This window comes from Megalobrama amblycephala, linkage group LG11, assembly GCF_018812025.1.
Source record: "Megalobrama amblycephala isolate DHTTF-2021 linkage group LG11, ASM1881202v1, whole genome shotgun sequence".
Lineage (NCBI taxonomy): Eukaryota > Metazoa > Chordata > Actinopteri > Cypriniformes > Xenocyprididae > Megalobrama > Megalobrama amblycephala.
This window is the reverse complement of record NC_063054.1, coordinates 5,811,827-5,835,724: the sequence shown is the minus strand read 5'-3', so window position 1 is coordinate 5,835,724 and position 23,898 is coordinate 5,811,827. Positions and strand designations below refer to the sequence as shown.

At 38.3% G+C, this 23,898-nt stretch overlaps 1 protein-coding gene across 1 annotated transcript in view; it reads left to right on the top strand.

Moving 5' to 3' along the window:
• The window catches only part of LOC125278998 (disks large-associated protein 2), a 63,891-nt gene that overhangs the window by 29,163 nt on the left and 10,830 nt on the right, over window positions 1-23,898 (top strand). Inside the window, exon 3 of the mRNA XM_048208451.1 lies at window positions 11,671-11,876. Within this exon, the coding sequence (XP_048064408.1) occupies window positions 11,671-11,876 (206 nt within the window). The remainder of the gene's footprint in view (window positions 1-11,670; window positions 11,877-23,898) is intronic.

The following is a 23,898-nucleotide window of genomic DNA, read 5'->3' as shown; positions in this document are numbered from 1 at the left end:
GTTGATTTGAAAGTACAGCCGTATTTAGGTTATGCCACAGTATCTGAATTGGCTTAAGGTCAGGACTCAGGAAAAGGATGCATTTTCTTCTTTTTTGTTTCAGCTATTTGGGTCTTTTGTGTTGTTGCATCACCAAACCACTCTGTAGCTTGATCTCATGAACTACTTTCCTGACATTCTCCACTTCATTGTTACTTTATTGATTGCAAACTATCCAGACCCTGAGGCAACAAAGCAAAGTTAACCCATGATGCTCCATCCACCATGCTTTACAGATGGCATGAGGTTTTGGTTTTGGTGGGCAGTGCCCTTTTAAGGGGCAGTTGTGGCCTAATTGTTAGAGAGTCAGACTTGTAACCCGAAGGACGCAGGTTCGAGTCTTAGTACTGGCAGGAAAGGTAGGTGGAGGGAGTGAATGAACAGCACTCTCTTCCACTCTCATTGCCCACAACTAAGGTGCCCTTGAGCAAGGCACCTATCCCCCAATCACTCCCTGGGCTTTGCAGCAAAAATGGTTACCCACTGCTCCAAGTGTTTGTTCACGGTGTGTGTGTGTGTGTGTGTGTGTGTGTGCACTTGGATGGGTGAAATGCATACCATACTTGGGTACACGTCGCATCACTTTCACTTTCTTCTACACAAAACATTGTGTGTTTTTACCAAAAATTAAAAAAAAAAAAAAAGTTTGTTTCAACCGTTCCCAAAGAAAAAATAAGTGTTGTGGAACAACCAGGGTGTTTTGTGCAGTGATTTTCTTTTGGGTCATTTGGGGTCACTTAAAGTGGAATCATGAATAACCAGGTCACTCTTGGGATTGAGGCATAGTTCACACTAACCAATCTTTCTTAAGAAGACCAGATTTGTTAGAATCCAGGCTTTGTTTAGCCTGTTATTAGTTTAATTAGATAATGTTGGTCTATATTGCGCATCAGACCACATTTTATTAACAATCAATGGAGAAAATCAGCTATTTTCAAAAGGGGTCACAAATGTATTATTTCCTCTATATATTCCTTGTTGAATGGCATTTTATGGAGTTCTCGCAATTGTTTTCCTTTTAATAAATTGCTCTGATTGCCTCCAGTATAAACAATCTCTATTTCTCATCTGAAGTCTTAGCTGCACTGTTACATATGCATGCTGCGTTAATGTTTATTCATGTGTGGTTGCTATGGCTACATCCTACACATTTTCTAACACTATCCCTTGAAAAACAAAACTGGAGGTGTTAACAAATGCTGTTCAGATGCAAGAGATTTTTTTAAGGTTAAGAGGTCTTTAGGTTCGCTGACCCATTTTTTCTCACTGCAGATTTACTGCCAATGAGATTGAGTACAGTCATTTTGTTATACCAGTGTTCTACTTTAAATCATATTTTACATTAGGGAACAGTCTATGGCCAGAATATGACATTTAAAAAGAGCCATGAGTTACAGTAGCATTTTGTGCGAACCATGAGCTAGCGTGTATACAGTACTCTCTCACATTGAGCTGTGGTGCTCATGCAGGTGGCAAGAGTTTGAATCTGACTCGCAACATTTAATGATCCTGTTCCCTCTCTCTTTCTCACACAATTATTTAGCCTACTGTTTTTCTCTTTACTTTTCTCTAAATAAAAGTAAGCAATAAATCTAAAAGACTATAGATATACAAAGATGGTACACTATTATTACTTATGAATGGGAGAAACTGCAACTTGCAACATGGCGGAATATGTCCCGCCTTCTAAATAAAAGAGCCAATCACTGATTGGTAAAGTCATTGCGCCACTGCTGACTCACGCTTAGGACTTTTTTTTTAAAGCTTTTTGAGTGTAAGAAACAACATTTATGGGACAGTTTATGTCAGATTTTGTTGCTGATTTGAAATATGTTATTTAATTGTGAGTTCAGCAAGCAGTTTTTGAGATTTCAGGATTCCCCCATTCAAATAGATAGAATGTGGTCTTGGATACCCGAAATAGCTGGCCGGAGGCATTGCAAATAAGGCCACACAGTGAAGTGGACTTTCCTTGAAAGGGACTTTGCCCTAGTGTAAAAGTATAAAAATAAATAAATAAATATATATATATATATATATATATATATATATATATATATATATATATATATATATATATATATATATATATATAGTTTCAGTTTTGATTAAATGAATTGATTTTAATTAAAAAAATAGAAATGTGAACTACACACAGGCAGTGTTTTGTTTATGAAAGCTGTATTTGAATACCCTTGTGAAAAGAAGTGTATGCAAGTGTACTGAATGTGCATGGTGTACTTTAAATATTAAGTATTTTAAAAAACTGTACCTGCAAATAATATAATAAAATGAAATAAAAGGCCACTTAAGTGTACTTAAAGAGAATACACTTTCAGGACTATTTCTTAATATGCTTAAGTACAATTTGATACACTTAAGTGCACTCTGCAATAATGTAAAATCAAAAGTTTTTGATTTAAAGTACATTTTTAAAGGGTTAGTTCACCCAAAAATGAAATTTGTCATTAAGTATTCATGTTGTTCCAAACCCATAAGACCTTTGTTCATCTTCGAACACAAATTAAGATATTTTTTGATGAAATCCGTGGGTATCTGATCCACACTTAGGCAGCAACATCATTGCACCTTTTGATGTCCAGAATAGAATAGTCAACATAACTACAGTGGTTCAACCCTAATGTTATGAAGCGACTTGATTTCTCAATTCTCACACAACAGTGTTCTTTTTCTGGGTGAGACAGAGTGAACTGTGGCACTGATAGTCTCACAAACGCAAACGTTGAGTAGCTGTGCACAGAAGACCAACGGCCTTTTAAGGATTTTCATTAAATAATACATTAAATGTATTTATTTATTTATTTATTTATTTATTTTCAGCAAACCTTAATGTAACCCCCCAGAACATGGGGGACCATCTGTGATACTTTTGTGACTTGCTTGATGTTGGTCGCTATTCACTGCCATTGTATGGATGAGCGTGAGTGGGACATTTATTTATTTATTTTTTTATTTCCTTTTGTGGTCCCAAAAAGGAATAAGGGTACGGCATTAAAACAATACTAACCTAGAGTATGAGTAAATGAGGACTTGATTTTCATTTTAGGGTGAACTATCCCTTTAAAGTTCATTATTTCTATTAGTACTCTTTTTAAAAGTATGTTAATGTGTTCTTCTTTTTCACATGGGGTGTGAGCAAATAATGGAGTCACATATCGATAACCACATAGCAATGTTTTGACATCTCATGGCTGTAAAGGATAAATATGAATGCCAACAATTTTTACATGTTTGGTGTTAGCTATTTTTAGCCATGTTCTTGTAAACCTCTAGTTTTTGAAGTGAATTCCATTGTAGAATGCATCACTATCATAAACAGCCATTTCTGTCAGGACCACTATTGTCAAATATGATTGATAATTGCATAGAGTTTGTATTGGCGGTATGATTCTGTTCTGGGCAAGAACTCCCTGTGCATCCATGCAGCCTAGCATGGATAAGAGCAGGGAGAGCAGCAATAACCCCCCTTAGGGTAAACAGAACATAACCAACATATGCAGATATAATTAATGTCAATAATTTAACATGTACACATTTTCAAGAATTAGTTTGATTCAGGGGAATCATAAGGCCTAATCCTGACTGACGAGAGGAGGAGCTGGGGATGGAGGAGGTTAATTAGCTCTTGAGAAATGCGATAGCTACTGATAATACTGAGGAGCTTATATATGGATGCTGTGATAGGCGTCGTATTGTCATGATCACCGTCAGTTCCTGTCAGTTCCTGGACTGCATTTCCCATAATCCTCCCTGCCTGTCACATGCACACTCCAAACTAATCACCAATTGCCACATACAGCTGTAGCTCATTACCTGGACTATAAAAGACCACCACATGGCGAAGTCTTGTTTACCTTGTATCACAATTCTGAGCATTACTTTCCTGTCTGCCTGTCTGTCTGTTATTGAACCTGTTATCTACTGAACCTGTTATCTACTGTCTACAATCCTGTGCTGCCTGTCCTGACCCTTGCCTTGTCTGCTGTTCTGTGAATGATATCTGCCTGTCCTGACCATTGCCTGTATCCTGACTACGATTCTGCCTGTCCCTTGCGGTTCCTGTTTGTTCCCATTTGACCCTGCCTGTACGACCACGCTCACTTTTAATAAAAGCTTTGCAATTGGATCCCTGTCTGAGTCCCACTTCGTTACACGTATTCCTATAGGTTGACGTGAGTCACCTGGGAGTCAGCTGATGCGAGCTTGACTGACGTGACCTGCCAGAACTGATGCTAACGCTGGATTTTTTGTTTAGGCACTTAGATAAAGAGTGACAACCTACTGCATGGTGTGCATGCTAAAATTATTAAAATTACATAGCAACTCTAGCATCCCTCCATACTTTGCTGTCTGAAAGCATGAGATTTATCACAGGCAAAAATATTATTTTACTGATGTCACCCTGAGAAACAATTACTGTCCTAAAGAGAACTGTGTGCTTCTGCTAGTCAGTACCACTTTATATTCTCTTTGAACCTGCATAATACAACCGTGCTGAATCCCAGTGCATTCATTGTGTTGAACGCTATTGATCTCCTGCCAAAATTACAAAAATATAATTTCTTCTAGTATACTGTTACGTCCTTGTGAGTGTGCCTGCGTTCAGTATTCTCTTCTCTCTCCTGCATTCCCTGTCAATTTGTTAGGCCCGATCCCTCTGGATTGTTATTGGTCTGAGCAACTCTCTATAATCATTAGCCTGTGTGATGTCACTGCCCCACTGCCACTCAAGTCTCCCGCCAGAGTTTAAAAGCACGAGTGAATGTGAGGACCGATTTTAAGCACTCCTACTTTGTTTGTTTCTCTGTGATCGTGTAGTCTTAACATGTTTGCTAGTGTTTGTTGTCTCTTAACTTGTACCACTTCTTTTGCTGCCGTCTTTTTTTATGGCAATTTCTCCTGCCCTCGGAAGAAAAGTGTATTGGTGAGATGTCACATGACTTACATCATGCAACACTGACTTTGATGATCAGACATAATAGGTTAAAAGTGAACACTGTAAGGGACACCAGTCAATTTAGCTCAAAGGGAAATATTAATTAATTTATAGGGAATTTTAAGAGTCACTTATTTTATGACCGACCAACTGAATCATCCAGTGTTCATTTGTACAGGCCGTAACTATAAGCTCTGTAGCGGATATGAATATCCAAACTATCGTGAAAACATTTATTAGCAAGGTAATGTAGATCGGCAGTTTAAGACATTGGGCCCTATAATACACCTGGCGCAATGCAACGCAAGGCGCGGCGCAAGTGTGTTTGCTAGTTTGCGTCCGTTCGCGTTTTCCCATTCGGCGCCACGTCCTTAAATTAAGCCCCGGGTATACTTCGGCCGGCCGCACACCCTGGCCGCGTGTAGGCCAAATTTCGAGACCGCGCGGACAATCCGCGTGCAACAGCGCATGCCCAAGCAGTATAGAAGACTCCACTAGGTGGCAGCCGTCAAAGAAGAGTGTGAAAAGACCGTTTTAAAAACAACACACTTGAAAAGAGAAAAACACGACAATGGACAGCGAACTTGACGAGCGTTTGTTCGAAGAGATTAGAAAGTAACCACATTTGTACAATTCATGTTTAAAGAGTACAAAGACGTGTTTAGGGCGGCAAATTCATGGAGGGGGATAAGTAAAATATGGGAAAGGATGCACTTCTTTTCTTCTCCGATCATGCCCAGTGAATGTCACGTTGATGACACGACTCAGTGCTGCTCCCCGATGTCAGGTAGAGCATAGAAAAAAACTGTACTGCACGTGACGAACGCGGTCATCCGCGCGCATCCGTGGTGTAGTATACTTTGAAAGACGCGCGGACGTGACTGCGCGCGTGACGCGTCCGGGCACGGAAAGTGAAGTATACCCGGGGCTTTAGTAAATGCATTTGCGCCAGTTAGTGCGCCCATGGGCGTGCTTGTCTAAAAAAGAGGTGTGTTCAGGCGCATTGCCGGCGCATTGCTATTTTAAGGAGCTGAAAATAGACTGCGCCATAGACCAACTCAAACCTGGTCTAAAGTCTAAAGTCAATGGCGCAATATTTTTTTGTTAGAGCGCGTTGGTAGAAACTGCACCTCTGGGCGCATCCACAGTGCGCGTTGACTTTGCTTATTACACACAGGGATGCGCATCACACAGACATGCCAAATATTAAAAACAAAAGGATTACAGTGTAAAAGAATATTATTGTGTAGGCTACATAAATATAAAAATGTAATGATGAATAGTCATTGCGTGTATTAGAATTAGGCTACCTATTTTCAGTTCAGCCTATTACTACTTATAATGATGAACGAAATTGGCTAATTAATTGAACAATCATGCCAATACACACACATATATATTAACTGACTCATCGCGTGGAGCTATTTGAAAGCCTGCATCCAACGCAGACGACTAAAAGATTGACTGGCCACTTAACAGGTAATTTCAGCAAAACATCTGATGCCAGAAGACGAGGACACAATCACTGCTAATTCATCCCACGCCTTCTTCACCTCGGGAAGCTTTGGTGGATTTCTGCTTGTCCCGTAGATGATCTGCTCGCGCGCTTTATCTTCGCGCACGAGCAGATCGGTTTCTTCGCTTGAAAAGCGTTCGGCTTTTCCGCCAACAAATTCCGCCATGTAAATAGCAATCCGCCATGGCGCGAGGACATCTCGCTCTTAAAGGGAATGGGAGATGACACTCTGATTGGTTTATTGAACGTTACGCCCATTACTCATTAAGAGAATAAGGACAACCCATTTCAAAAATGCGCCCCGGCGCACGGACCGTTTTTCCGTCGTTAAAATAGCAAAAGTGGATTTGGACACGCCCTAATTGCACCTGCGCCGTGCGCTTTACACTTTGCGTTTAGATCGTTAAAATAGGGCCCATTAAATTCATAAGCACATAACACAAGACACTTCTCTTTAAAAATATAAATGAGACTTTATTGATTATTCTAACACATAAACTAATATCTAACACAAACATACACACACACACATTCACACCAGTTGCAGAAAGAAAGGAAGTGAGGAAAGAATGAGTTTTAGGAGAGTGAAATGATGAAATTTCTAGCAGTATACGCACTTCATAAGACCTGATCTGAATGAACCATCAATCATTAATGTAACATTTCTATCGCTTCTTAGACTTCATATCAATGCACCAGTTCAGCTATAATCTGGAGGTATACTTGCATCTGTCATTTGTGTCTTTAAATGGGGATTCCTTTGTCAGCGTCTTTGGTGTTGAGAAAGGTGTTTCCCAGGTTCTTTGATTTTCTGCAGGTCCTTTCGTCTCTGGATTGATGTCGTGAGAAGCCAGTCATGTTCTGGTGTGCTGGCGGAGGAGTGGAGACTCCCTCGTGGCTGAAGTTTGAAGTTTTGAGGCGGGCAAAGACTGTAGAGTCGTTGATTAAACTTTACGGAAAAACTTAACTTAGAACAAGAGACTCAACGGAAAAGAAAGGATACTAAGTAAAAGAAAGGAAAGTAAGTGAGGCGAGAGAAGCTGGATGGCTTAAATGAAGCTGTTTGTTCTTATGTTCATCTGATCTTGATCTTGTCTGCATCGTCTTGATAGATTCTATATTGTCTGTATCTTTGTTTGTGTACTGAATTTTTAAACTGAGGTGTTTGTCCAATCTCTTTGAGGAGCTTCTGACCAATTAGGTATTGTCTTTGTTTCAGAGGTGGCTTTTCTCCTCCTAGTACTGTGAATAAATATTGGCATATTTTACAAGACGATCCTTCTTTAAAAGGTACATTTCAAAATCCTCCACTTATTGCTCACAAAAGAGCCAGAAATATTAAGGATAAATTAGTTAGGGCTTGTTCCCCGAATAAACCTACAACTAAGACCCTTACAGGAAAAATTCCTTTGGGAAATTTTAAATGTGGTAATTGTATTAACTGCCAATATACCAGGAAAATTAAATGTTTTGAACACCCTGTCTACAAAACGAATATACATATTAAAAGTTTTATCACATGCAACACTAAAAATGTTATATATTTAATCAAGTGCCCTTGCCAGAAAGTATATGTTAGGAGAAACATCACGTCGTTTAGGGGATCGTATTAAGCCACGTACACACTTAACGATTGTAAGACCGATTATGAATGTAAATTGATACTTATGACTGATCGCGCTCAAACGCGTCCAGTCAGAGCCAGTTGCGATTACAGTCAGTGTTCAAATTCCATGTGTAAGTATTTAAATCGGCTTCAGTCACAGGAAACAATCGCTTGTATGTTGAGCACAGTCTTAGAATGTTTCAGCTAATCGTTAAATGTGTGCCCGGCTTTACAGAACACAGGAGTTCCATCAAAAGAGGTGATATAACAAAACCAGTAGCAAAACATTTTAAAGAATGTAATCACCCTATGTCTTCCTTTTTATACTTTGGCATTAAAGGTGCCCTAGAATCAAAAATTGAATTTACCTGGGCATAGTTAAATAACAAGAGTTCAGTACATGGAAAAGACATACAATGAGTTTCAAACCTCATTGCTTCCTCCTTCTTATATAAATCTCATTTGTTTAAAAGACTTCCGGAAAACACGCGGATCTCAACATAACACCGACTGTTACGTAACAGTTGGGATCATTAATATGTATGGCCCCAATATTTGCATATATGCCAGCCCATGTTCAAGGCATTAGACAAGGAAAGGCAGTATTAACGTCTGGATCTGTGCACAGACAAGGTAAGCCAGCAAGAACAACAGCGAAAAATGGCAGATGGAGCAATAATAACTGACATGATCATTGATAGCATGATATTTTTAGTGATATTTGTAAATTGTCTTTCTAAATGTTTCATTAGCATGTTGCTAATGTACTGTTAAATGTGGTTAAAGTTACCATCGTTTCTTACTGTATTCACGGAGAAAGAGCCGTCGCTATTTTCATTTTTAAACATGTGCAGTCTGTATAAGGCATAAACACAACTTCATTCTTTATAAATCTCTCCAACAGTGTAGCATTAGCCGTTAGCCACAGAGCATAGCCTCAAACTCATACAGAATCAAACATAAACATCAAAATAAATACTTTACTCACATAATTCGAAGCATGCATGCAGCATGCATGACGAACATCTTGTAAAGATCCATTTGAGGGTTATATTAGCTGTGTGAACTTTGTAAATGCACTGTAATATAGTCGAGAGCTCGTGTGGCAGGGAGCACGCGATTTAAAGGGGCGGCGCTGCCAAAATCAGGGTATAGTTAATGATGCCTCAAATTAGGCAGTTTAAAAAAATTAATTAAAAAAAAATCTATGGGGTATTTTGAGCTGAAACTTCACAGACACATTCAGGAGACACCTTAGACTTATATTACATCTTGTGAAAAAGCATTCTTGGGCACCTTTAAGCATATAAACATTCCACTAAGAGGAGCTAACATCAATTTAATTAGAAAAAGAAGGGAGGCTTTTTGGATTTTTTATTTAAAAAGTTTAATCCTACTGGGATTAATGAGGAATTGGTCTTAAAAGATTTCTTATAAAAATATTTTTATACTCTGATATAAAGGTGTACATTTTGTATAGGTTTTGTTTTATTCTATTTTATTTTTATTATTATTTTTATTATTATTATTATTTTTCCCTCCCTTTTTTTCTCCTTTTTTTATTAATATTTTCATTATTTTTATTTATTTATTTTTATTTTTTTCTCTCCCTTTTTCTTTGATGATCATTGGTTGATACACGATTATTTATTATAAGCTTTGTGATTGGTGGATGTTATTTTATGCAATTTTTTTCATTGGTTTATTGTAAGTTTGAATTCTGTTTCTGTTTGTACTTAAAGGAACCTACACACACCTGAAACCTTTTAGCCCTGACGAAGGCCTGTGTGCCAAAACGCGTTGGCAAAATAAAGTTGATACTTAGCTCCAGCTTCATAGTTTTTTGTTTATATTTTTGATCCCTCCGTGCCACAAGTGCTGCTGGTTTTCTTTCCTAAACTACATATTTTCCATTCCATGCACCTTGTTGGATGTGAAGTTGCACCAGACTAATTATATTACTCTTTTCTCCTCCTCTGACCATAAATTACATGTTATCTGTGGTCTCTTGACTTTCCCGCTCTTGGCAGAGAGTACAGTTTAGACATGATTTCTCTAAAAATAATACATTTTACACAGATTTCATTCAACAGTCTCTGTGCATTTTTCTGTGGATTTCAACTCTGTGTCACTCAGAGATCACTCAGAAAAAGAAGGTCTGTTTTGTATCTATGTTTTGGGGATCAAATGACCTCTGGCGTTATCTTCGTTGGACTCAAGCTGTGCGTCACAATGTGTTGTCTTTTCAAACATTAGTCTTGGGTTTCTACCCCAAGTTGACAACATTCTTCCTTAGCTAGGAAGCATGCATGGCCATAAAGTACTTAACTGGGTGTTTTGTAGACTGAGTGGAGCCGCAAATGGGATCTGGAGTGTTGAGAGTTTTGTATGGAATTATGTTTGAATGAATCATCTGGAAGATTAATCTGTGTTTGTTCGTCCTCAAATCCTACAACACATCCCCCAGTAAGTTTTGATTTGGCAGTTAGTATCATTTAGTTATGGCATGTAAACGCTGAAGACTTTCGACATATATTTATTTTGTTAGTTAGGTTAGTGGATTAAACATGAGTAATCCGTGGGTTTTGTTATGTTCTTTTCTTTCCTTTGGCGACACTAGCATCCCTTTCTCCGTGGGTTTATTTTTTTGTTTTGACTCATTGTGTAAATAGCCAATTAAATATATTTTTCCTCTGTTAACTTTTTCATTATTATTGCTATTTTACACCTTTGTACTTTTATTTTCACATTTGTATAGTAAATCACTTCTTTTGGCATTATTTCGTTTAGCATTTTGTCTCTCACCGTCGTCATCACACCAAATATTTATCACAATCTCAATGTTACCTCTTCCAACCCTAGTTTAAAAGCTTGGGCACCCAACACCCTGTTGCCGGTTTGTGGTTTGTCCTCCTCGGACCACTGTTGTAAATTCTCAGCACTACCAGCACTACTGACTGGGAGCAACCCATAAGCCTTGCCGTTTCAGAGATACTCTGACCCAGACACCATGCCATAACAATTTAGCTCTTGTCAAAGTCACTTAGATCTTTATCTTATTTTTTTTACATTTATATAGCACTTTTCTGGGTACTCAAAGTGCTTTACATATGGAAGGGGGGAATCTCCTCAACCACCACCAATGTGCAGCATCCACCTCCATGAAGGTGTCGACGGCAGCCATATTGCACCAGAATGCTTATTGGTGGATCAGTGTATAGACACATTTTAAACAGTTTTTTTTTTTTTTTTTTTCGTTAAATGTAACAATAAAATAACACATTAATTTGATTTTAGAAGCAACTTTTAAACTTAATCCATTCACCAACTACTTTCTAACAATTTGAAAATCAGTTTTTTTGTTACATTCAACTACATTTATATAATGAATTAATTAATTTTAAATACATATATGTGTCAGTAAAAAAAAAAAAAAAAAAAAAAAAATATATATATATATATATATATATATATATATATATATATATATATATATCCTCTTGCTCTGTCTGCGATTACAGGCATTGATGGTGTGTGTTTGTTTATCTGCAGGTGCCTCAGGATGAGTGGGGGGGTTATCCAGGGGAGGACGAGATTCCATGTCGCCGGATGCGGAGCAGTAGTTACGTCAAAGCCATGGGAGATGATGATAGTGGTGAGTCTGATACCAGCCCCAAGACGTCACCTCAGAAGACTGTGCGGCCCGATGCCCTTGTTCTCAAATCAGCCTTGCAGAGGCCACATATAGACACCCAAAGGTAAGGCTGATTAGATCTTTATTGTTCTCATTTTCAACGCTGAGTTGTCCACAGACTGCCTGCCTGCCTGTTGTTTATCCTCCTGCCTTATCTATCCTTTTTTTCTCGGTTTTAGAAGCTTGAGCTCTTTCCAGGGTGTTTGCAGAAACACTTATTAGAATTAGCTGGTTTTCTCGAGTTTTTAAGTGTAGATGTTTTTGTGTCTGTTGGGCTCAGTACAGAACAATATTAATGTGCAGAGAAATTGTGTACTGTATGTTCTTATTGTCTTATGTGGTTTAGACAATATTCATTGCAGTCAACACAGCTCATGAGGCTTGGCTACAAGGGTGTAAAAACTATTATAGTTATGTAAATTATATTTTAGAGTGTACAAGAGAAATTATAGTTTAATTAACATTCTGTCATCATTTTCCCTCTCTCATGTCATACCAACCCTGCATGAATTTCTTTTAGGAAACAAAAGACAAGATATTTTCAAAAATGTCTTGAATTTTTTTTGTCCATTCAATGAAATTGCAGTGAAAATATTGTTTTATATCCCATTGACATTCACTGCATGAACATGAACAGTTCTTGTTCATGTGCAGGTTCCTTGTACAGGTTTAGATGGACATGAGGGGGTGTAAGGGGTTACAACATTTTTGGCTGAACCATGTTAAAGTACATATTCTATGTCAAAATAAATTAAAAGCAAAAGTATTTAACTACAAATTTTCCATTTAATTATATAATAAGTTGTTAAAAAGATAAAAGCTATTTTTTTAAAAATTATAATTAAATTAAAATTATATATATATATATATATATATATATTTTTTTTTCCTAGGGAATTTCCACTTTACATATATTAGAAAAACAATTACTTAAGTATGTTAAGTAAGAGTGATTTTTCAGCTTGTGTGGTGTGATTGTGCGTGAAGTTAGTTGATACTTTGGGAACGCCCCCAGGTGTGACCGGTGTCTGAAGCATGTGTGGAAACATGCCAATTGATTGGCAGATGGTAGCCCTATTACGTCACATGGAGCACCTGTGAGTATAAAATGGAGCCTGCCTTAGACGTCATCAGCTTTTTGTCTTCAGGACTCCCTTGTCTAAGGTTTGTGAAGATATCGCCTGTCAATGTAAGCTTGAGAGCATAGTGAGTGCTGTCAGCACTGGAGGGAGATAGTTGTCTTTAAGGTAGAGCATAGATAGACCTCCTCTTGCTCTAGAGGGTTGTCATGATGAGGCCTTCTGTCTTTAAGGCTGGTACAGGTTCGGTATACTGGGCATTACTGCCACTGCCTCATCTGTTGCCCCTCCAGTTTGGACCTGGAGGTGATAATGAAGGAAGTGTTTATATACCTTAGGCTTGTACAGATTAGGAAGACTGGGCAAATACCCCTACTCCTCATCTGTCGCCCCTCCAGTTTGGCTTGGAGGTGAGAGTGTGGTCATAGTGGATCTATGTAACACGCCTTCTAAAGGTTTGTGAGGAGTATAAAGACAGAGTATAAAGGTGTGCTGTGGTGTGCCTTAACAGACTTTGACATTTAATTCCGGTGTAAGGCCCTTTGAGTGATCAGTGCTAGCTTACTATAATTGTGCATATCTTCAGCTTAGTGAAGCAGGCACTTGTTCAGCATTGTTCGAAGTGAATATTGATGTTCCCAAAGTGTCAACATGACACAGTTCCCTCAAAAAAAAAAAAAAAAAAAAAAAAAAAAAAAAAAAAATATATATATATATATATATATATATATATATATTTTGTTATAAATTCAAACAACTAGCTTCGGGTAGACGACCATACGCAGAATGTGCAAGTCGATTTGCCACGGAAGAGCTTTGGAAGATGCAACACTCCTAGTGGAGTAGACCCTTAACCTTATAGGTGAAGCCATTCCACATGCCTCATAGGAGAAGGAGATCACGTTAGTGATCCAATGCTAGATCTGCTGCTTGGTGACTGTGTTCCCTCTATTGCGGACACCGAAACAGCAGGCCAGAAGCTAAGAGTACTTACACCACTGGCCTGAGCAGTGGACATAGATTCTTAAAGGGTTAGTTCACCCAAATGACAGAATTTTCATTTTTGGGTGAACTAACCCTTTAAAACAAGGATCGGACATTTTAAAGCAAGGATCGGACATAACAGGTGCAGACTTTCTGTTCACCACTGGCTGACCAGAAATGGAAGGAACTTTGGAACATAGTCTGGTCTGGGGTGTAGTATAGCTCTGACATCATCTGGAGCAAAGTCTTAGCAGGAAGATGCTACTGACAGGGCCTGCAAGTCTCCTATTCTCTTCAACGTGAAGCCAGTGCTAGTAAGAGAGCCATTTTAAGAGTCATCATTTTCAGAGTCTGACTCCAAGGGCTCAAATGGGGCTTCTGCTAATGCTATCAGGACCAATGCTAGGTCCCAGGAAGAAACTTGCGACTGCAGATAGGCCTCTCCTGTCTGGCACCTCACAAGAACCGAGACACTAGAGCATGACTCCCAATAGAAGCGCTATCTAAAGGTTTGTGGCTAGTTGAAATGGCGGCTACATGGATCTGTAGTGTAGCTGGAGTCAAACCTGTTGAAATGCATTCTTGAAGGAACTCCAGCACTGAACCAACAGGGCAGTTGACTGGGTTCAGGTGGCGTTGCTCTCACCATGATAAAAAGAGTCACCATTTTAGGGCATACAGCTTCCTAGTGGAAGGGGCTCTAGAACTCAAAATTGTCTCAACAACCTTGGTTGAGAGAACAGAGTCTTTGAGCTGGTGAGCTCAGGGGCCAAACCCATAAGTTTCCAGACCTCTGGCTTAGGGTGGTAGATCATCCCTTGCACTTGAGACAGAAGAAGAGATATCAGTTCTGAGAACCATATTTGGGTCGTCCAGAATGGAGCCTCTACGAGAAGGTGAACTCCATCCTGGTGAACCATAGCTAGAACCCCCAGGAGCAAAGTTACTGAAGGAAAGGTGTACAGACACTGCCTCAGCCATGTCTCTGCCATGGCATCCAGCCCCAGAGGAGAACCAGAGGGAACAGTCCATAGAGAACCATACCCTGGCCCATGAGAGAGGCATCCGTCATGAGAGACTTGCGATGGCAACACGCCCCTGGTGTTAGGCCTCTGTTGAGGAACACTGGCGTCTTCCACAGTTGAAGAGCATGTAGCCCCTGACACGTGACCCTTACAACTCTGGCAGAATGATGCAGAGAGTGAAAACCTCTGCTCTTGAGCCAGAACTGGAAAGGTCTCATGTGCAGCAGGCACACCACTTGAATAATGCTGGCTGCTGAAGCCATGAGACCTAAGAGCCAACTTGCAGGTTTGAGAGCTGCTGGCCTAGCATGATGTTTCTTTCACTGTTGTTAGGATGGAAAAGACACATGCAGGACACAGATGTGCTTACATTAAAGACGAATTCCACACTTCCTCTAGAAAAGTGTTTTTTTGTTGTGGAGAAAACACACTCCTCAAAGGGTTCAACCTGAGTTCCAAACCCTTTGTGTGAGCGAGCACAACATCTCGATGCTGTGCTGCTAATTCCTTCGACTGGGCTACTACCACCAGTTGACAATTTATTTGAATACACGGATGCCCAGGAGTTGCAGAGAAGCCAGAGGAACATCCATACATTTGGTAAATGTGTGTGGGAACAGAGCTAGGCCAAAAGGAAGCACTCGATATTGGTATGCTTCGCACTGAAAAGCAAACCTGAGAAACTTCCTGTGTTCTGGCAGAATTTTGTTGTGAAATTTGTGTCTCGTGAAATTGGCCCGATCGGTGCCCTGAAACAGCAAACCAGCAGGGAACACCCAAACTAACCGACGGGAAGGATTTCTCTCAAGCGAACATAGATCCAATGGCCCGTCGAATGCCTCCACTTCCCTAATAACCCGAGGTGGCATGGTTAATAGAGACTACAGCTGAGAGCCCTGAGGAAAATCGGCCACGCAATGTCATGGTGTCTACTGATTTTCCATGGGAGTGGTCACCCTCAGGGAATATAGAATATGAACTCCTCAAAGCTAGATGACTATTTTACCATTTAATTCCTCAGAATTAAAAGAAGCTAATAAAACAAGCAGACAAGTGAACACAGTCTGGGTGACATAGATTGAATATGCCATATTAGCATCTAAACTCCTTAAAGTCAGACGGCTATTTCAGCATTTAATTCTACAGAATTAATTGCTACCAATAAAACAACCAGACAATACTGTCTGGATGATAAATACCTCAACAAATATTTAAAATGTCAAGATCAATGTTAATTTATGATGGTGTATTCCTGATGTTTCAATCATTAGATTCTCTGTTGTTGTGTATTTGATGTGGAGACTTGTGTTGATTTAATGAAAATATATTCCTGTTTTTTTTTTTTGTTTTTTTGTTTTTGTTTTTTGGACTCTTTAATTGTTGCGTTTGGTGTGTAATTATGCCCTATATATATGCAAATGTCATGTACTTTTTTAGGTGGATGTGATTAACACGTTTAGAATGTTTATATTGTTTAAGGCTAATTGTTGATGGACGATACGTGTATAATTAATCATATTTAATGTTTAACATACATCAAATCTGTTAATTGATTGTGATGTCAACACAGATTTGTAAAAATAGTATATGGAAATATTAGATTTCCTCACACACTGAAGAAGGCCTGAGAGCAGAAATGTTTTTCCTCCATGTGTTAAATAAATTAACAAAGCATTTTGAGTTCGAATCTCAACTGAATTCTTGAATTCAGCTTTGCCATCACAGGCAAAAGACAGACAGATACAATATAATTTTAAATTGTAATGATATTTCACAAAACTACTGTTTTTACAATATTAGTCTTTGTGAGCATAAGAGATTTTAAACATTGAAAACATTTTAACAACTTAAAAAAATCTTAATTCTAAACATTTGATGAGTAGTGTATACAGAAGTTGTAGTTGGAGATATTCAAAGTGGGGCCGGACCAGCCAGAGCACTCTGGTAACCTCATAGCAAACCAAAATGTTTTAACAACCATATAGCAGCTCCCTGGCAACCACCCCAAAACAACACCAACATCAAACAACATCTTGTCTGGGTTTTCCAGAGAGATTCAGAGCCTGAGCAGCTGTCATTCACAGCTCTGCTTTTCAATTATATATCAGTCGCTATTCTGCACACTTTAGAACTAGAAGAGTGACACTATTCACTCATGCCATCTCAGTATTCAAGAGATTAGTATTCGACAGCATTCTTTGGGAATCAAAAGAGAAAAAAATAGAAAAGTCATGACTGCTGGCGACAGCAGTGATGCGGATGTTTGTCTTGGGACTGTAGATTCTGTCCCATGCAGGTGTGTTTCAGGAACTGGAGAATTGCTGAGATCATAATTTATCACCTTGGTGTCCTTCCTGCAAGACACTTAACCCACATTTCCTCAGGGAAACTGCACCTATAATGCACTATGAGATGTTATGGGCAAAATATATCACTAAACAACAAGAGGTACACTTTAATTAAGACAGCTCAGTGATTAATTATTTCAGACAAGACATTATTTTATAAGAACCATATGTCTTATAATGCAATTGCTGGTGGTAAATTCTCTAGTCTGCAAAAGAATCATGCTAGGAGAATCTAAAATATTACAGAACTAAAGTGTTTTTTAATGTTGCTATTCACATAAGAAGCCAAGGACAAAATTATCAGATTAGATTTTATTGATTGTGTTTTAGGCCTACAGTGTTTGGTGTACCGTATTATAAAGTAATGCTTTACTGTAATCAGATGATTATGTTTTTATTGTAATGAGGCAAATTAAAAGATTACCCTTTTTTGCATATTCAAACCTGATAAAATAATATATATATATATAAACCTGATTCCAAAAAAGTTGGGACACACTGTACAAATTGTGAATAAAAACACAGAATACAATGATGTGGAAGTTTCAAATTTCAATATTTTATTCAGAATACAACATAGATGACATATCAAATGTTTAAACTGAGAAAATATATCATTTTAGGGGGAAAATAAATTGATTTTAAATTCCATGGCATCAACACATCTCAAAAAAGTTGGGGCAAGGCCATGTTTACCACTTGGATATACCTTTCAGCATTGATGGTGCCTTTCCAGATGTGTAAGGTGCCCATGCCACACGCACTCATGCAACCCCATACCATCAGAGATGCAGGCTTCTGAACTGAGCACTGATAACAACTTGGGTTGTCCTTGTCCTCTTTAGTCCGGGTGACATGGTGTCCCAGTTTTCCAAAAAGAACTTCAAATTTTGATTTGTCTGACCACAGAACAGTTTTCCACTTTGCCACAGTCCATTTGAAATGAGCCTTGGCCCAGAGAAAACGCCTACGCTTCTGGATCATGTTTAGATATGGCTTCTTTTTTGACCTATAGAGATTTAGTCGGCAACGGCGAATGGCACGGTGGATTGTGTTCACCGACAATGTTTTCTGGAAGTATTCTTGAGCCCATGTTGTGATTTCCATTACAGTAGCATTCCTGTATGTGATGCAGTGCCGTCTAAGGGCCCGAAGATCACGGGCACCCAGTATGGTTTTCCGGTCTTGACCCTTACGCACAGAGATTGTTCCAGATTCTCTGAATCTTTGGATGATATTATGCACTGTAGATGATGATAACTTCAAATTCTTTGCAATTTTTCTCTGAGAAACTCCTTTCTGATATTGCTCCACTGTTTTTCGCCGCAGCATTGGGGGAATTGGTGATCATCTGCCCATCTTGACTTCTGAGAGACACTGCCACTCTGAGAGGCTCATTTTATACCCAGTCATGTTGCCAATTGACCTAATAAGTTGCAAATTGGTCCTCCAGCTGTTCCTTATATGTACATTTAACTTTTCCGGCCTCTTATTGCTACCTGTCCCAACTTTTTTGGAATGTGTAGCTCTCATGAAATCCAAAATGAGCCAATATTTGGCATGACATTTCAAAAGGTCTCACTTTCAACATTTGATATGTTATCTATATTCTATTGTGAATAAAATATAAGTTTATGAGATTTGTAAATTATTGCATTCCTTTTTTATTCACAATTTGTAGTGTCCCAACTTTTTTGGAATTGGGTTTGTATATATATATATATATGCTACACCAGGGTGCAAATGTCCCAGATTGCATATGCAACCCGGTTGAGACACTGCGTCATGGAGTTGACGCTATGGGGAACGCCATCAGCATGACCAGTGTCTGAAGCACATGTAACAAATGCTAATAATCATTGGCAGACAGCAGTCCATGACGTCACACACAGACCTCCAGCTAGTACGAAAGGGCACCAGAATTACACGTCATCAACTCTTTTGTCTGAAAGGGTCATGAAACCCTAATACACATTTTTTGAGATGTTAAGAGATATGTATAGGTTGCACATCAATGAATACAACAATAGCAATCATTATGTTTATTATTAAGAGAAAAGTGGTTATTTTTTTTAAAAACAAACACGATCCGTGCAAATTGTTAGATTCTCATGCCTCAGTAGAGAATGAAGCAAGGACAGAGCTTACCGTGAATGCAACACAATGAGCACACCCAGCTTTTAACTTGCACATACAAACAAATGACTCCTGAAGACAAAATATATATATATATATATATTTTTTTTAATATATCTTTTGAATAGAATATCAACATGCATTTGAATTCAGTCACATCTGCTCTGGTTTATTTGTGTTCACACAGATGCAACTGTACAGCGTCCATTAGGGCTCAATTAGGGAAAATGCACCTATTTTAAGAAATACTGATTTATTCTCACATTTGTAAAATATTTCGTTATACAGAATATTACGTGACCATGTTCCCTTCTGCATGATGCTGTCCTGTACACTTCCTCGTTCTGAGCTCAGTGAAGAACAGACCCAAAGAAACATTTCTACATGTGCTTATAAACACACTGTTACGATAGAATATGGTTTGTGTGTGATTTTCATGCGAATTGGGATATTTTTATATCAATAATAAATGTTTACATTATAAATGCTAAGCAGGTGTAGCGATTAGCTGCTTATAAAAGGCTAAAATAACATATTTCATCATTATTATATGACTAAAATCTGCATTAGATTGTGATTGGAAATTAATACAAACACTTGATGGTAGTTTAAAATGAGTTTTGAGTAAAATTGCAATATTATTCTTTTTAAATTGTGTTACGTAGCTTGATGCACCTGTTGCGTGGAGCTATTCTATTTCATAATCTAATTTGTTAAAAGAATTCATATATGATCTCAAGAATATGCTTTTTTGTTTTGTTTTCTAGAAAGACTTTAGATAATAGGTGGATTAATCTATAGTGGGATCAAAGTGATGTTTATTTGCAAGTCGTGGATTGTCAGAATAAAGGATAATAATGGCTAAATACAAACAAAAGAATAATGATAAAATAATAATGAAGATTAAGTCTCATGCTGGCAGAGGCGTGAAAGGCTTGTTAAGAGAGAACAAAAGAAACATGAATTGGTCAGTTCTCCTCACCAGACATTAGACAATAGACTTCAAGTAGGTGTTTACAGGGCAATAAAATATTTTATTAGCATCTTATCAGCCTTCTCTAAAAACTCGCATGACATGTCTTAGGAAATGCTTAATAAAATTCATAGTTTTAGAAATATCATCCTCAGATTTGAAATGAAACATGACCACACTTGGGCTTCACGTTAATTATGGTTATAAGTTGTAATACCAAATGCACATAACATTCATATATTTAAAAACTGTACAGAGGAAGTACAAAGACTTACTACTGCCAATACATCCACAGACATGCTGCTGATGAAACATATATAACATACAGGACAGAACAATATGGTGCCCCCAAACGAGCAGATCTACCACCAAAACATGCTGCTGCTGCTCCGAAGAGCCATGAGACCATATGTTTTACTATCTATGTGTGCCTGAGCATGCTCTGCCAAATGGCTTAACATTAGTGGGCTATGCTATGTGTGGCTGGTCCTGCTTTGCCGTATGGCTTAATGCTAGTGGACTGTTATGTGTGCCTGGGCCTGCTTTGCAGAATGGCTTAACGCTAATGGACTATGCTATGTGTGCCTAAGCCAATATGGCTCAAACTTTAACAAATTATATCACATTGCAGGCTGATAAAGATTAAAAAAAGAAACCCCCAGCAACCACCTAAGCAAATAGTATGATAATTTAGTGTCATTTGATAATTGACATTGTCAAAAACCTTTATCCTCCAAATTGTATGAGTGAAATTGGTTTGGAACAACAGTGACTCTGACACTGCATACAACTGACATCATGAAAACATTGCCTTGGAAAGGCATGTTGATAGCTGGGTATTGAAACATAGTTTCAATAGCTTGATAGTGCCACCTACAAAATTTCAATTAAGCACCCCTCGCTCTAAGTTTCATGTACAGGTATGAAATTTGGTAGACCCGTGTAACAGCCCAATACCTACAAAAAAGTCCCTGGGTGCAAAATCTGAAAACCCAACAGGAAGTGATATAGAGTTTCCTCTGCAAAATTTTTTGCCATTTCCAGACATTGTACTTTAACAAACTCCTCCTAGAGCTTTAATCAGATCAACATCATATTTGATCAGTCTATTCTAAAGGCCTTTGAGACATTAAATTGTGAAGATCTTGAGTATTCATTGAAGGGCGTGTCCGTGGCGGCCTGACAAATTTTGATGTTTCGCCATGAAACAGGAAGTTGTTGTAACTTGGGCATGCAATGTCCGATCTGCCCCAAACTTCACATGTTATATTAGAGTCCTGGCCCAAAGACATCTACATGGCAATATTCAGTTACAATCATAGCACCACCTGTGGGTAACAGGAAATGTCATGTTTCACACTGTGATTAATTCCTCATAGAGATTAAACCAGATAAACACCATATGTTGTCAGTCTAATCTTAAGGCCTTAGTGAGGTTAAATTGCGAAGATCTTGAGTTTTCACTGAAGGGTGTGTCCGTATCGGACTGACAAAGTCTGTCTGGAAGCTGTTGTAACTCAGGCATACAATGTCCGATCTGCCCCAGACTTCACATGTGTGATAAAAGTCCTGACCTAAAGACATCTATATGCCAATATTCAGTTAGTCATAGCGCCATCTGCTGGCAACAGGAAATGACATGCTTTACACTGTAATTCACTCCCAGAAACACATTTCAATATGCCACAAAGTACCAAACATACTAGAAACATGTTAAATCATACATCACTTGGCTAAGTGCTAATGTATGCGATTAATGCCACAAAATGAATATTCCTTGAAGGGCGTGTCCGTGGCGGCCTGACAAATTTTGATGTTTCGCCATGAAACAGGAAGTTGTTGTAACTTAGGCATACAATGCTGGAGACAATCTGCTCCAAACTTCACGTTTGATAATAGTCCTGGCCTGACATCTACATGACAATCAGTTATATTCAAAGCAGCCACCTGCTGGCAGCAGGAAGTGTGGCACTTTGAAATGACTTTGCCATAATTTTCCTGTATTTACTCGCTTGCATGCATGTCGACCACTGTTCACTGTTTTTCTAAGGCCTATGGGTGGCGGTGAGCCCCGGGTGCGAGGGCCCTTTCATCGCTTCTTGCAGCTTTAATTTATTCTTTGATTTACTTGATTTACTTAACTAAGGTTTGTTTGCTTTGCTGTATGTGCAGACAGTAGATGAAAGAATGAAAATAATGGGTTTACTTTTACTTGGACTTAATTTAACACTTACAGATAAGAATAGAAATATGAAATGTAAGTTATTCCCTGGTGGGGAAAATCTCTTAATCACATTAAATAGCCCAAGCAATTTGTTAAAGCACTTGATAGAGCAACATAGGTATATAAAATAGTAAAATTGCGAACTGTTCAGAAAGTGTAACTCGTGAAGTCATTTTATAGCAATTAATCAAGTCTAGAAAAGTTATTGGCAATTGACTACTTCTTGGAGTAACTTCTCTAATGCTAGCCTACATCTCTGTGCAGATTAAGGATCGTGTAGAGACATTGTCCAGACAATAAGAAGGGCATCTGTTTAAGTGCCAGGCGACATTGCTGAAAATGGAAAACAACATGAGGCACAATGTGTCTAGGTTGATCCAGAGACACCAACAAACGCTGTATTTCCCAAAATAGTTGCTCTGTGTCGCACCTTGTTGCCTATAAATCTTGCACACTCAGAAACCCATAAGCTGGGGTTCAAATAGCTGCTGATGACATAGTAAAATACAATCATTTTTACATTTGTGTTCTAAGCGAACATTTGGCAAGGAAAAAGAATCAGTAATCATGTCAGTTACCCATTACCCACAATTCTATGTGGTATAATTAATTAATTTTTTAAACTCAATATTTAATTGAATAATTTTAGAATAAATTAATCTTTCCTGTTTGCTGGTTAATAGGTTATTTTGAACAAATATTTCACCCAAAAATGAATATTTCCACCATTTATTCTCTCTCATGTCTTTCCAAACATGTATGGCATTCTTTATTCTGTATAACAGAAAATATTGATCTATTTTATAAAAGTAAGGGGAATCAGGATGTCAAGCTCAAAAAATGAAAAAAGCCCCATATATTGACATTATTTTTCTTGGTTTTCTCCTAACTTTGATATTCATGTGAAAACTCATTAGGAAAGGTCTATTAATCACCATTATCTGATCACGCTGGGGTATATTAGTTTAGTTATGTGTCATTTAGCAGATGTTTTACATCCGTAGTACCTCTGTTGAGGAATGGCAGTCCTAGAATAACCTGGTATCTTGCTGAAGGCAACAGTTAAAGGGATCTCAATAATTTTCCAGTCCACAGGCCACACTAACCCTAGGATTAACCATTGACATTTAATAGACTTAAGTTTGTTGGCCGTGGCTCTTTATTTTGTGGTTTAGGCGAATGATGTTGGTGTTTTACTTTCATGTTACTTTCTCTGTTCCAGTAAATTCAGCCTAATTAATCAGCTAACAACTATTGAATTAGTGTCTATTATTACAGATAATTACAGACTTAAATCACAGCTTCTGTTTTATTACA